This window comes from Opisthorchis viverrini (assembly GCF_000715545.1).
Source record: "Opisthorchis viverrini unplaced genomic scaffold opera_v5_238, whole genome shotgun sequence".
NCBI classification, from domain to species: domain Eukaryota; kingdom Metazoa; phylum Platyhelminthes; class Trematoda; order Opisthorchiida; family Opisthorchiidae; genus Opisthorchis; species Opisthorchis viverrini.
In genome coordinates this window covers 208,593-222,278 of record NW_008751890.1, presented here as the reverse complement: position 1 = coordinate 222,278, position 13,686 = coordinate 208,593, and the positions used below count along the sequence as shown (strand labels likewise).

Sequence of the window (13,686 nt, the reverse complement as noted above, 5' to 3'; positions counted from 1 at the left end):
TAGGAATGATGACTCCGTTCGCTGTATTACGAGGCGGTCAGTAGGTAAAATTGTGGTGTCCTCTGTGATAGGGGTATGAAGACAGCAAGGCGTTTCCCCCAAGCGACCAGTATATCCATATTCATGGAAGTAGCGATGCCGCCTCCTCCTGAAGGAATTTAAAAAGGTCGCCCGATCGCCCGACAGTTGGCCGTCACCGCCGACGCATTATTGAATATGGTCGAACTACTGCTAAAACCAAAGTCCGGTGGTACTCAAAAGGCATCTGCTGTGCGCAGCTGCATCAGGAGACATTTTAGGCCTAATCCTAGTGTTCTCGGAACGGGCCGCCGTTCTACAGCAAAGGGGGTCAGACTAATGAGTCATTGGCTCAAGGTAAAAACAGCCACCTCGCGGTCCAGACTCTTGAGTCAGAGGATAGGGACATAGTCCTACATCCTCCCACTGCCTTGTGGATCAGACTTTTGAGTCAAAGGCTCTAGGTAGGTGTTGTGAGAGTCGAGTAGTTCCAGGACAAGATTAGAAAAGAAACAGAATAGGACGTATTGTGCGTTTTAACCGTCTAATAACGGCAGTACATGAGCTGAAAATATAGCGTGAGAATTACGAGTTAATGGTCTATGCAAAGGTATGGTTTATATAGTCATGAAAGTAGGATACCTCAAGAAGGTCCCCTTTCTCGATCTAGACAGTCGGGAAGCATCCTTCGCCCCTGCAGCTCTTCGCTCACTGACCTTACCTTACACCCCCTCCGCCACCATCGAACGATGCAGTGACACCAAGCCACCTGCCACTCTTCTTGCCACTGTTCCATGTCTAAACCGACGCCCAGAAAAATAAATCGAAATAATCATTTACTAGCCTCAAAAGAGTTGGTCCACGTTGAAGCCTCTAATGTCTGTACTCCACGTCAAAGTGGGCAACACGTATCTGTTGCTGAAACCTTGCCTTCCCGATCTTTCGATTAATGTTGTGTCTCCGAAACAGGCATACAAATCCCCACTTCGGTTGTTCACCTTAAGCCCATTAGGGCGTGCGCAGGTGTTCCACATTTGTATTCCGGCATGTGGTGACCCCCATGTAATGGCTCGTGGTATCTACGGTGTGGAAGTTGCACTCAACCCCAAAGCTGAAAGCGTCTTATTGAACTGGATCTCAGTAAAGACGGCTTGGCGCTGTGCGGTTGTCCAGTTCAATTGAAATCAATGCATGCCGATGTGGTAGATATTCATTAACCATACCGGCATACGCCACAAAATACAAGTTCTGAGACTGTGAAGGACAGGTTTTATCAAGGTTTGTCACAACTGCTTAGGTCACCGAGGACAGATGTAATGCTAGTGAGCGGCTCAAATTGACCGACTTAGTCTAGGACTATTGAGTAGATTTGGAATAGATACTCAGCGCACAGATAATGACGAACGATGGCTTCAGTTGTGTGCTGATCACCGTCTGTTCCTCGCCAGTAGAAACCTCCAACACAAACACTCACATCGAGTCTGTGGAAGGTCACCAACCGTAATGCAGTCGGATTCAATTGGCCCATGTGTCTATCAGTCACCCATGGAGGGCGTAAAGTACGCAGTTTGATTCTGATCATGCCATCGTACGGGCCCGGTTATTACTTCACTTCCCATCAGCATAACGTGTGCCAAAGCAGGGCAGTTCCATTCAACTTCGTCAAGTTTTAGTAGCTCAGGCTTATCAAGATGACCTGGCTGGAAAGCTAGTGAAGACGCAGTAATGTGGATGACCAAGACTGTTTGAAGGAGTGGAAGCGAGTGAAAGGAACTATGCTCTAAGTTTAAGAAGTGTTTTCCCAAGCGGTCTGACTTGTCTAAATGAACAGTGGATGTCGTCGAGATCAGATCTCGTTGCTGCCAGAACGGCCATGCCAGCAACCAGTGACCGTGATGGCGCACGCGCATCTCCCAAACATCGGATAATCAGGTGCCGGATTAATGAGGGAAAACGCTGGTGGATTGCGAAGGACCACGATATGGAGGCCGCGCGATCAAGGGTTGAAATGCACCGGGACGTTCACTCACAGATATTGAGTACGTAGACGATATTGCTCTCCTGGATTCAGATCCTTCAAAAATTCACATCATTTCAAATACCGTAAATAAGTCTGTCGCCATCTGCCATCTACACCTGCAAGGTGTAAAGTGCTGCTCCAAGATTGGGTTAGATCGAACCCAACGGTCATGCTTACAGGAAAACATCCTACTAGCTGTAACACCCTCCAGGCGCCTAGTTGCCATGCGACCCGAAGGAGGCACGAGGGCTGGGATACTACCATGTTGCCCAAGTCGAGATGAAGAGGTCGGGTTTGAAACACGGACATTCCGGTCAGTAAATTCGCTCTCTGACCACTAAGTAATCTTGCCCCTGTGCTTGCAGACAACCAGTCGACGTGGTAGATAAAGTTGTTTACCTGGGCAGCTGTACAAGTTCAGGTGGCTTGCCTTTGAATCGGATCGGGAAAGCCAGGACATAAGGTTGACGGAAACCCGGGGACTGCGCCTACCTGATGAGCCCCAAAAAAGGCGAAACCGGTCGTGGGCTGTCGACGGATTTTCAGCAACCTTATGAGTAGTACATTACAAAAGCCAGGACTGCTTTTGTCAATCTCCGACACCTATGGCGCCGATGTGACGTTAGTTTGTCTGTCAAGGACATTGTTTAAACTGTGTTGATGCGATCCATACTGTTTTATGGTCGTGACATATGTCCTAACCCATAACCCGGAGGAGACTGTGGTCGCCGGACCTCTAGCCAGCGACCAACCTTGTATGAATGTTAGTGTCACGCAGACGTCCTCAGTATAGCTCAGTGGCTGGCAGAGGTACACAAACCGTCATATCGCTGTGACATCGTCTCTGCGTGACGGACGGTAGTGAAGCTCGAGTCTTAACACTGACTGTCCGATAGTGACCATGCTTCCACAATGGGTTCAAATTAGCGAAAGGAGCTTAGACCTTTCAGATACGTCGGCGTCATCCGTCACGGTGGCTAGAGCGCAAATTTACTGACCGTGGTTCGAATGCGACCTCTGCCTCTCAATACCCCTGTCTAGGCTTGGGCAACTTTGCAGTATCGCAGCCTTCGTGCTTTCTTCTGGTCGCACAACAGTTAGGCACCGAAATGGTGCTACAGCTGAACGATTTTTTACACTACCATCAGAGCCAAAGCGACTTCTGGGATGAAGCGTTCCACAACTTCCAGTATCACTCCTTGATATCTTAAAGACCTGTTCGAAGACTGCGTGTCCAGCAAATTGACTCAGCTTGCGGCGCGAAATACACGCCGAAAAACTGGATTGTCTTGGTTAGTTATCCTAGTATTACTTGCGCATCGTGCTGTCCCTCAAAAATGGAGATCCGAACGTCGTTTGCAGACCATCTAGTGCTCTCGTCATGATTTCATGATAAAAGCAAAAATGGAGGGAGTGGAAGCGTACTTGTAGGGAGACTTTTAAGAACCTTTCCATGTGAACGCGAACCTCATGAGCTTCACGAAATTTCGGAACATATCCTTTTCCGCAAACTTGTTGGAGAGTACCAACTAGTCCACAGAATCGAATGCATTCTCAACGTTCGGTAAAACCAAGACTAGGGCGCCTGTAAGCATGCCATAGATCTAACGCTTGACGGAGTGTGAAGATGTGGTCTACACAGCCCTTTGCTGTCTCGGTCTGCTGTTCTCGGTTCCCGTCAGCACTTGCCTTCTCAAGACGATATATAATAAGCAATACTTGTTTGGTTACAACGCTTAAGCTGACTCCTTTGTTCGCCACACTCACTGCGAGCACTCCTCTTGAAAACCGCAACCATTATCGCTCGCTCCAATTAATTAGGAGGGACCCCTTAGCCCATACAGAGGTGAACAGGTTGGACAATCAACAGCTGGGGATTTCACTTCCATCTTTGACCAGATGGAATGGGATTTCATCGAGGCCAGAAACTCGGAAACTCCTGCGGAGACGCCCAGCTTATGTCAACGCAAGCGTTGGCTGTCAGACATGTAGAGTAAGAGCTATATTGTTGTACAGTTGCGAGACGGTCTCTGCAGACAGTGTGAGGTTTCTCCGTTTTTGAACACCGACATCGCAGAAGCATTGTAGGTACCGGATTGCGTCTACGGAGTCGTGATTACAAAACGGAAATCTGGTTGTGTAGCCAATCACAGAAAACCCGGCGACAACTGTGGTGGTTCGGCCATATATAAGCACCACTACTGGTGCATTACTGTAAGTGGTGGACACGTTCTTCGGATGGTCATTCAGCAGAGGAATATCAGTGTTATTCCCTGGTGTTGCTACCAATGATGTCGTAAACCGACAGACAAAGGTTACTTCGAGCGCACCGAACGATAAACACGGACATTGACAGATGACCACTAAACCAGTTGTCCGCCCAGGCATCTCAACACAAGTGTTTAGATAATTACATCTAACATACTAGGTTCCAAATTATCATTGCGCAGATGGCATCCCGCATCCCACTGCTTACAGTTCCAGGAGCACCGCGGGTGCTTAGCGAAGGTGGTTTGGGCCTTTGAGACTCATACACTGACTTTTTCATAGACACTGTCGAGCCATAAACTCTTGTTTCTCATTGAATTAAAAACGATATGTTCGGAGGCTGAATTCTGAGGCATGACAGTGCGCTTTGCAAGGCGCATGCCAAAAGGTAGCAAGACGATGGTTAGTCTATTCAATAGGGCTTGTGCTTCACCTCGATCTTCAAAGGTGGGGCGATGTCGTCTGCGTACTCCAAATACGCAAGGTCCTGAATACCGCAGTTATTAAGACCATCCAGCGTTCGCCTCATCAGTTCATCAACGACGAGGCTGAACAAGAATGGAGGGAGTGGACATCCTTGTCGGATACTACTTTTTGTAGGGAAGCTTTTGGAGAGCTCACCACACACTCACAGGCCCAGAGGCATGTAAATATAAGGATCAGATTATGTTCACAAACCTCTGGGGCATACCTTGTTGAGCAAGTGTGGTTGGTAGCACTTACCGATCGACAGAATCAAACGCACAATTGATGTACAGGAACTTCAAGATTGTGGGTCATCTGAATATGTACCTGATGGAGTGTGAAGATGTAGTCAACAGAGCCTCTACCCGGGCGAAATCCCGCTTGATGCCCACGCGAGCCGCCATAAGGCGACAAAGGATCAGTGACGCCAGAAGCCTTGTTAAGACGGGATTCAAACTAACTTCTCTTCAGTTACCACATTCACTGCGATTACTCTGTACTATTATGGATTATTTCTCCCACATAGACCCAAATAGGCTAGACAGGTACTGGCTGAGAAACCCACCACCATTCATGAACAGAGCAGGTGGAAGGTCGTCAGGAGCAGCAGCACGATGACGTTTGAGTAGAGATGTACATTCAAAAAAGGCTGAGGGGAGGTCCATAGTCACAGTTCGGCGTTATGTTAAAAACCAGCAGCCCGGATTGGAGGTAGCAGGTGGCCAGCTAAATTGTTGTCGGAAGTAGTGTTGTCTAAACCGTCTCCTTTGCTGGATACCAGAGGGCCATTTTAGTTCCTAATAATTTCGCTGACAAGAGGCCTTCGATGCTCAGTCGAACGAGTCACGTGGAACAGCCCGTGAACGACCCCAACATTTTTCGCATCTCCCATTGCTTCGGCCTTCCAGATCCCTCAAGCTCCTCGGTATTCACGGACAGAGTTTTACCTGACGTCGGATGATGTGTCGGGTGTTGTTGTTGCGGTCAGGGCGAATCTGTCACGGGGCATTCAGCAAAGACATGATACATCTGTGATCCAGTGTTCCGATAAGATTAGCTGGATTGTATCGCAAACAGAAGTTCCGGTCCTGAGTAGCACTGTGGGTATCTTTTACCAGCGGCCTTTACTATCCGACATAAGACCATCCGACAGGCGTCCGAGGAACCGGTCCTGCGTTTCGTTTTGGTAATAGGTCCACTAGCTTCTCGATGGTTAGGGGTGCTCATTTTTCGTAGACCTGAAGTGTGACGAAAAGCAGTAGCGCACAAGTGCATGGTCGGAGTTCATACTGGTGTTTCAGGAGCGGTAGGCTGTTGACCTGCTTGCTTCAGTGTGCGAACATTGAAGGTGGCTGAGTAGACGGGCTTTCGGAGTTTGAAAACATACTTCGAAGTGTTCAGGGTTGTGACTGTAATCGGACGTTCAGAAGCTGCACTTGAGTGTGAGGCAGGGCGAGCAAAACGATCAATCCTAGAGCTTCGACCTGCGGAGAAAGAATTGAAGTTTGGGCGGGGGGAGGCGGAAGTATAAGGCGCAAACGTTAGCATGTCTCCTCTTAACCTCCCTCTATTCAGCAAGTAAGGCGGTGCCGCTGGTGGCACCACGCGGCGGTCTACGTGGCATGAGATAATTTTGTGCGCAATTCTTGGCGGTGCGGGCTGGGATACTAACAAGGCGCCTACATCTGGTCAGTAGGACGATTAGGGTCTACAACCAAAGCCTTTGACTCAAACGCCTGACCGTAAGGCATCGGTGTCTGGTAATTAACGCAGGTGCATTGCTATTTTTATAGAACACGCGTTTTATAAACCCCAGCCTGGAGGGCCAGGAGGCTGTGTTCACCATCCCTCTAACCATTGACTAAGCTGGAATGGGAGACTGTCACACAGATACCACCTAATATGATTCCACTGGTCACGGAGATACACAAACCGTCAAACAATAGTAAGGTCCATGCTCTTTGTGATGCCCTATACTACTTGCTGCGATCGATCGGCGAAAAGAGATCAACGGTCGATGTAACGACAAGTGACAAACGACTCGTTATTCAACTCGCATAAACGCAGGCTGGAAAATGGACTGAACACTTCGAAGGGCAGTATAACTGGCCTTCAGCAACACCCCGGAAACAGTGCACACAGGGGGAATAGAAGGAAAACCTCAATTGACCGTCAGAAAGAATGAATTACGAAATATGCCTCATGGAACTTGACAAGCCACCAGGACCCGGGGATATGTACACAGCTCCTAGTTACATACCTAACACAATATTGGATGAGAAGTACCCACTGAATGAAACACGTTGACGGATAGTCCAATCCTCAGAAAGAGTTACGCAAGCATTGAAAATCACTGTGGAATCAGCCTTGTAGATGTGGCGTTGAAGGTGCTCTCCGGTGTTACTCTTCGAAGGTTGATTGTACACAGGAAGAGGCAGATTCGTAAAAATCAAGCTGGGTTCCGACCTACAAGAGGACGGATCAATCACAATTTCACTCTCCGATGGACTCTGAAAAACCGAAGCTGATTACAGCAACCAACGTTGGTCCTCCTTGAATTGAAATCCGCCTTTCAATCTGTGGGCCGTCAGGCACTCCGGTAACATCCATGCGGCAGATGTCTCGGAAAATTTTGGCCCTCCTTGAGGCATCGTAGGCCAGCACCCGAGGATGTGCAGGTCTACCGGAAGCTAACGCTACCCAAGTCTTTCCCTTTCTCTCTCCCTCTCCAAATTCGCCATTTATACATGATTACGGGAAACTCACCGCCTCCGATACATATGGGACAGAAATGACCCCAAGGAATTCGCTCAGATAGAGTAGGCAGACGATGTCGTTCTTCTTGGGTCTGACGCTATGCTTATCGGGCTGGTTCATTCCGGAGGTCGTCTCCGATTAGAGTGCAATCTAATTATGAACTCGATTACCCACCAGCCGAAAAGCGTTCCAGCCAAGTAAGTGGGTCCCGTGAAGTAGTGGTGGGAGGCCAAACTTCCAGGGAATACAACCGGTCCCGGTGAATTACTTCAGCAAACACATCGGCAAAAGACCCCAAACAATGGTAGAACGAGTGACACGTGAGTGTCGAGTCAGGTACCGAACAATTGGCAGCATACACCCAGGGGACGACACTTAAGCGTCCTAGAAACAACTATCTGTGCAATGGTATAAACCATCAAATGAAGATCTACCGGAACGGATGAGATGGCGAGTATAAGATAATAGCACATTACATATATGCCGCGGTATTATCTAAAACGGGACAGCACATCGCTTCAAAATAGCACTAGCTCTCCGTGACACTCCTTGAAGGGTAAATCTGGACTAAAGAGGGACTGCTCCGGAAACGAACCTGTTTGGCAGGCGTCAGCTACGCAAATAACTTGTAATGAAGCAGACCAGTGTACCGACAAAAAAACGATATTCCGTGCAAGGTTTTATTGGGCATCTCAGAAACCAGCGCTTTCTTTCATTAGCTGACGTTTCATTTTCTTCTTGGACTCTTTCTTTTTCAGCGGTTGAGGGGCGTTCGCCGAAACCTTCGGTACCAAGTCGTCTTTTGTAGCCAGGATCACTTCGACGTGACAGGGTGAACACATGTACGGATTAATGCGGCCGTGCGCACGGTACGTCCTGCGACGCATCGCGGGTGCTTGATTAACCTACGAGGTTCGAGGTAATGGTGAAATAACTAACTTGGATATGTTTTATGTACAGCCGACTGGCTTCTCCTCCCTTGATATCCTTGTTAACTCCGTTACTGAATGCATTATGCAATAGCTGTAGCAGCATCTGAGCTGACTTTTTCGGCCAGCGGCCTTGTGTAGTACCCCATGCCTTGGCCTGCGCGTGTCTCCCGACTCCACCATTGAAACGCCTGAACGGCACTATTTCCTTCTTTTCAATAACGTTCTTCAGGAAAGTTTGCGCCCGTTGCAAGGTCATACCCTAAGGAGTTCAGATTTGATAAAACGACTTTTAAATGCCGAAATACCTTAATTGCACGAGCGCACTCGTGCGTATTCTTGAAGTGTGCCCTAAGATAGGGTACGCGTGCCTTACATGTGCGGCTCTCATCTTCGTCTTTCGGTTCCCAAGAGTACCGAACCATCACGAGTGTCCACCGGAGAACGTGACGCCAGGTACAGCCGCCACCAGTGACCTCAGGTAATTAAAACACACCACAGTTCAATGTGTGTACTTAATTCAGCGAGTCTTGGGACACTTGTACTAGCCGTTTATATGCTCACGCACTCGCGGCCCTTTGTCCCTGAGTGTCCCTGAGGTCAAAGAATTTGTTGGTCGTAAGTCTCTTCAATGCGAACCCATGGTGCCGTGCCCATATACGAACGAGCTCATGAGCAACCTGTGCAGGCCCATTGAATAAAATTAATCGCGTGGTAAAAGTCATTCTCCAGATCACGTGATGGCCGCACAGCATGAAGGGCTAGACGGCATCAACCACTGTGATAATAAATGGATAGTAAGGCAACAGCGAATGGATTGAAGCGTATGTGAATATTTCAAAATTGGTTAAAGTAGTCATGGCCGCAGCTGGTTCCACATACGATACAAGAGGCAAAGATGGCTACTTCCCCAGTCTCACGTACTGATGATGGGCCGCTGGTTCCGTGATGTGGAGCCAACTGATGCATTATCTGGCATAAGTGGGGTTATTTACATTGCTTGATGTCCCATAGATGTACGCATTCTTGCGTCCGGGAAAGATAAGACGACTGCCTGGGTGGGTATTCTGCCGCTGACACGACGGGGTAACATTTTTGGGTTGAAAGTTTAAGTTTTGTCATTATTATCTGGATATTACCCCCCGGTGACATTATGGTGTTGCAGTACTAAGTCACTTCATAGCTGAGAGTGGTTTGCCCAGCGATTTCCATTTGTTCTCAATCCCGATGTGCACAGACGTCCGGAAGATGCAGTCAACGATGGATGGATCGAAACCGGGACCCCCTGAAACAGTTAAGTTATATAAGGCACTTTGGTTTTCACGAGAGACTCGAATGGATCTCTCGTTTATGATATTCTACAACTGAATGTGCTGCACACAGGCCGCCTCATCATTCAGTTGGCATTCGAGATATCGCAGTATATTTTCATAAAGGAAAGCACTCACAAGGTTGCTGAAAATTATCCGACAGCCCACGACCGGTTTCGCCCTTCTTGGGGCTCATCAGGTAGGCGCAGTTCCCGAGTTTCTGCCAATCTTATGATTCACTTGAACCCAAATTGCACTGTTGGGATGCGCTCTGTATAAGGAGCCAAATCTGCTTGACTATCTTTGTTGCCGCCAAACCCGGGGTGGTTTGGCGAAATATTACTATGAGCTATGTGTAGGAGTTATTGAGGGTATTCAGGTGAAGTTATTCAGAGTAGTGTGTTTAGCCCTTTACTTTCCTTACTATACACCAATAACGTCACCGATTCTATCACCCATGGATCCCCTTTTCTGGTCGCTGATGAAATTAAGACAGCAGACACGTTTAGGGCCTGTGACTCTGTTTCTACTCTTGTTAACATTCAGTCTGACCTGAATTCTTTGTCACTCTGGTCCTCCAACATCTGTCGTTCTTTCGCTGTTCCAAAATGACAAGCTCTGATACATCGATTCCAAACTCCCCCTGGACTCTTACTCTTAATGGACACTCGATTCCTACTCTTCGCGAAGTGAGAAACCTAAGCCTTTAGTATTCCAGCGCATTTAGCTTCAACCAATATGCAAGGTACAGTGGCTAAAGCTCGCAAGCTCTGTGCTTACATTCCCCAATATTTTCATCATAAATCATGTATGATTGCCATCTTTAAACGATAAGCAAGAACCCGTTCTTGAATACAGCTCTGAATTCGCCTCACAGTATTCGCAAGCACTCTGGACTGCTGTGGAGAACGTGCAGCGCCCGTTTACTAAGTCCCTGTTTCCGGTGTCATCCTCACTACCGTATCGTCTTTGCTGTTTGTCACTTGGGCTGCATCTATTATGGCTAAGGCGCATTAGGTTAAATCTAGGCCTCCTGCATCGCCTAACCTACCAGCGGGCTTACATAGCTGACTGCTGCCCTGATTATTCTTCTTGTACTCCCTATAATAACCGTAACCCTGGATGTTTACACCCATTGTCGACATGACGAACTGTCTTTAGACAAACCTTTTTCCTTTGCCTGTATTCCAAGCTGTCGAACAAGCCTCCCTCTCATATCCGTTCTATCTCATCTCACGTGGGCTTTGGAAAGGCCATCGATTCCGACCTTTCTATTAATAATAATAATAATGTTTATTCCCAACCTGTGGGTGGCATACCGTTGGCATGCTCATGCGTTTACAGCCAGAATAGGGCACGACTGGGGAATTTGCGAATAGTGGGGATTCCACGAAAAGGGGACAATATCATGAATAGTGAGAAGTATATGATGAAATAATAATAACAGGTTTCTTTCGCAACCTGTACGGAACAATGGGCATGAGGTCCGACGAACTCAAATACTCAGTCGGCTGACATGAACTAAAACAGAAAACCATTGCTGGCCACGAGTGGCCTTGGGCAGTTGGGTAAATAGCCGGAGTCACGACGAGCTGAAGTGGAGGTGGAGGCGGGATAATTCGAATTGGGAGAACATGGCAGGTTTAGTCTCAAAAGTATGGTGCAATCTAAGAACAAGGAGGCTCACCGGTTGCACTGACGTAGGGAGGTCAAGTGCAGGTGTTGGGATGTATGGGGACACGGAGGTGGTCCAATTCGAACGAGTAGTCCATCAGGTTGGAATGAATTTCATGGTGGTAGTTGGGGTCAATAAAACGAGTAGGCAAGAGGGCTCGGTTGGGAGGAGGGATGGAACAGTTGCGAGTGTGCTATCAGACTGAGTATGGCAGTGCCGTGCCATAATTTGACTGACACGCTTCAGTTTTTGGACAGCCCCGTGACGGACGTCACATTTGAGATGATTCAGCTGGGGGGGACGCAGTTCATTGAGCAGCGGTATTCATTTCAGCATGGTCGTGGAAACTAGCTGGAACGAAGCCGATATAGGATTGTAGGGTTTTCTTGGTGCGCTTGGTGATCCCAGAGTTGTAGATCATGGGCCAGGTGGAGTGGATATCAGCTAACCAGGTTGTCCAAAATTGGCACTTCCGAAGTTCAAAGCTTAGGAAGATGAGGGAAAAGGAGGATATGCATAAATATACACAGAAAAAAATTGACGTCTGCTGCAATTAGGGTGATGACAGGCGATTACATAGAGCAGGAGATAGAAAGATTTGTACTTAGCAGGCTAGCGACCAGGGGTTGAGTTTGCTAACCTACGACATTACATTACAAGGGATCTAGTGAAAGCCTACAAAAGCGCGTAGAAACGTGATATCGGAATCAGATGCATAAGGGCTGGCGGGAGTTGACTTCTAAGATAACTGGATAATCTGGGGTTTATTACATGAGTTGGGTTATACCAGTAGAGAACGTGTGTGCAAAAGAAATAGTTACTGGTCCCCGAAGTACTGCTATCAGCTCTAATCTGTAGATCGTCCATAGAAAGTGTTGACCACTGGGAACGGCGGGTAGATGTATTCTCTGGTTGGATGACGAAATGAACTTTGGCGCGGTGTAACATCTATTCTGACGAAGGCAGGTACATCCATGGGCACTTGCAGAGTATCTTTGGGCTATCCCAAGCGAGCTTCTAATTTTTTGTTTTTGTTTTTGTTCACAGATAAGAGGCCAGTTTTTTCATCGGTGGCTTATGGCATTACCAGGTGCATAACTCAACCGAGGCGAGCCCAACACCAGCAGCACGGAGCTGAGCGCCTTTTCGCGCTTCAGCTTACGCTAGACACTTTTTTGAAATAGGCCCCAAGCCCTTCTAATCTGCGCACTCACCCTGACCGTCCTGTTACTAGGTCCTAGCATTTACACTCACCACCAAGAACCCCTTAGCATTAACCCACAAGTGCCATAACCACCCTCCCAAGTGTTCTTGTCTATAACTTACCACCTTATCTATCTCTTATGCGGACGTTCACTTCCTGCGACCACATCTCCCACTCTCAGAAGCTTTGTTGAGTTGCAGAGAATGTCTAGCGCCCGCCATCCTAATTGTCTTCAAGCCCGTCTGCACTTATATGGTTGAGTTACTTCCTCTGGCCTTAAGCTTTTGCACCCAGCAAAATTATTCCTAGTTCTTCAAGCCTGGTCCCATCCCTGAGTAACTCTGGCAACTCTATTTAGTGCCTGCTGCTTTGCCTTGACGGGATTTAACTAACCTCAACCAAACCGAAGGCTTGGTTCCTCACTGTTCCGAACCATTCTGTATTCCCTAAACACGCGCAGCGCACGCATATCAAATGGTGGGTTTGAATATGCGTTATGAATGAAATACTTGTTCGGCCCCACAGCCCACTCATTCATACAAAAACATAACGCTGGTGTACCTCTACTTGACAAAGCGTTTCACAACAATGTTTCTGTGATAATTAGAATAGTGGTTGGTATCTTAACTACCGAATGTACGCGTAGTATAGAAGTCCTAATATGGACGGATGAATATCGTATATCCTCGAATATCGCAGGCGTACAATCAATCGCACCGTAAAACAACGGCATATAAAAATACACTAAACAGAATGAATAGAGTCAATGTTCACCACATCCACCACACGTTGAATGAGCGTGCGGGTGTATATAGTCTCTAATGGGTTGGAGCCTCAAACGTTCAGATCTTCTCAACGTCGGATTTTCAGGTTCAGTGTTTGTTTCATGCTCCTCAGACCCATCTGTAAGAGAATCAGAAAGGTCATCAGTGTTTGAAGCACCAGACGTATTGTCGCCAAACTGACCTCTAGGATTGAATTCGACCTGATCAACATGCCGTCTGTGAGTTGAGAGATCTTCGAGGTCAAGAACCGTGACC

General features: G+C 47.7%; 1 protein-coding gene across 1 annotated transcript; it reads right to left on the bottom strand.

Annotated features, from left to right (window-relative positions):
- Positions 1–8,220: 8,220 nt before the first annotated feature.
- On the bottom strand, positions 8,221–8,882 carry T265_14654 (hypothetical protein; the record flags this gene model as incomplete). Its single annotated transcript, XM_009174632.1, is given in 3 exon segments — positions 8,221–8,433; positions 8,438–8,719; positions 8,766–8,882. Coding segments are annotated over 3 exon segments (612 nt in total).
- Between the last annotated feature and the right edge of the window lie 4,804 nt (positions 8,883–13,686).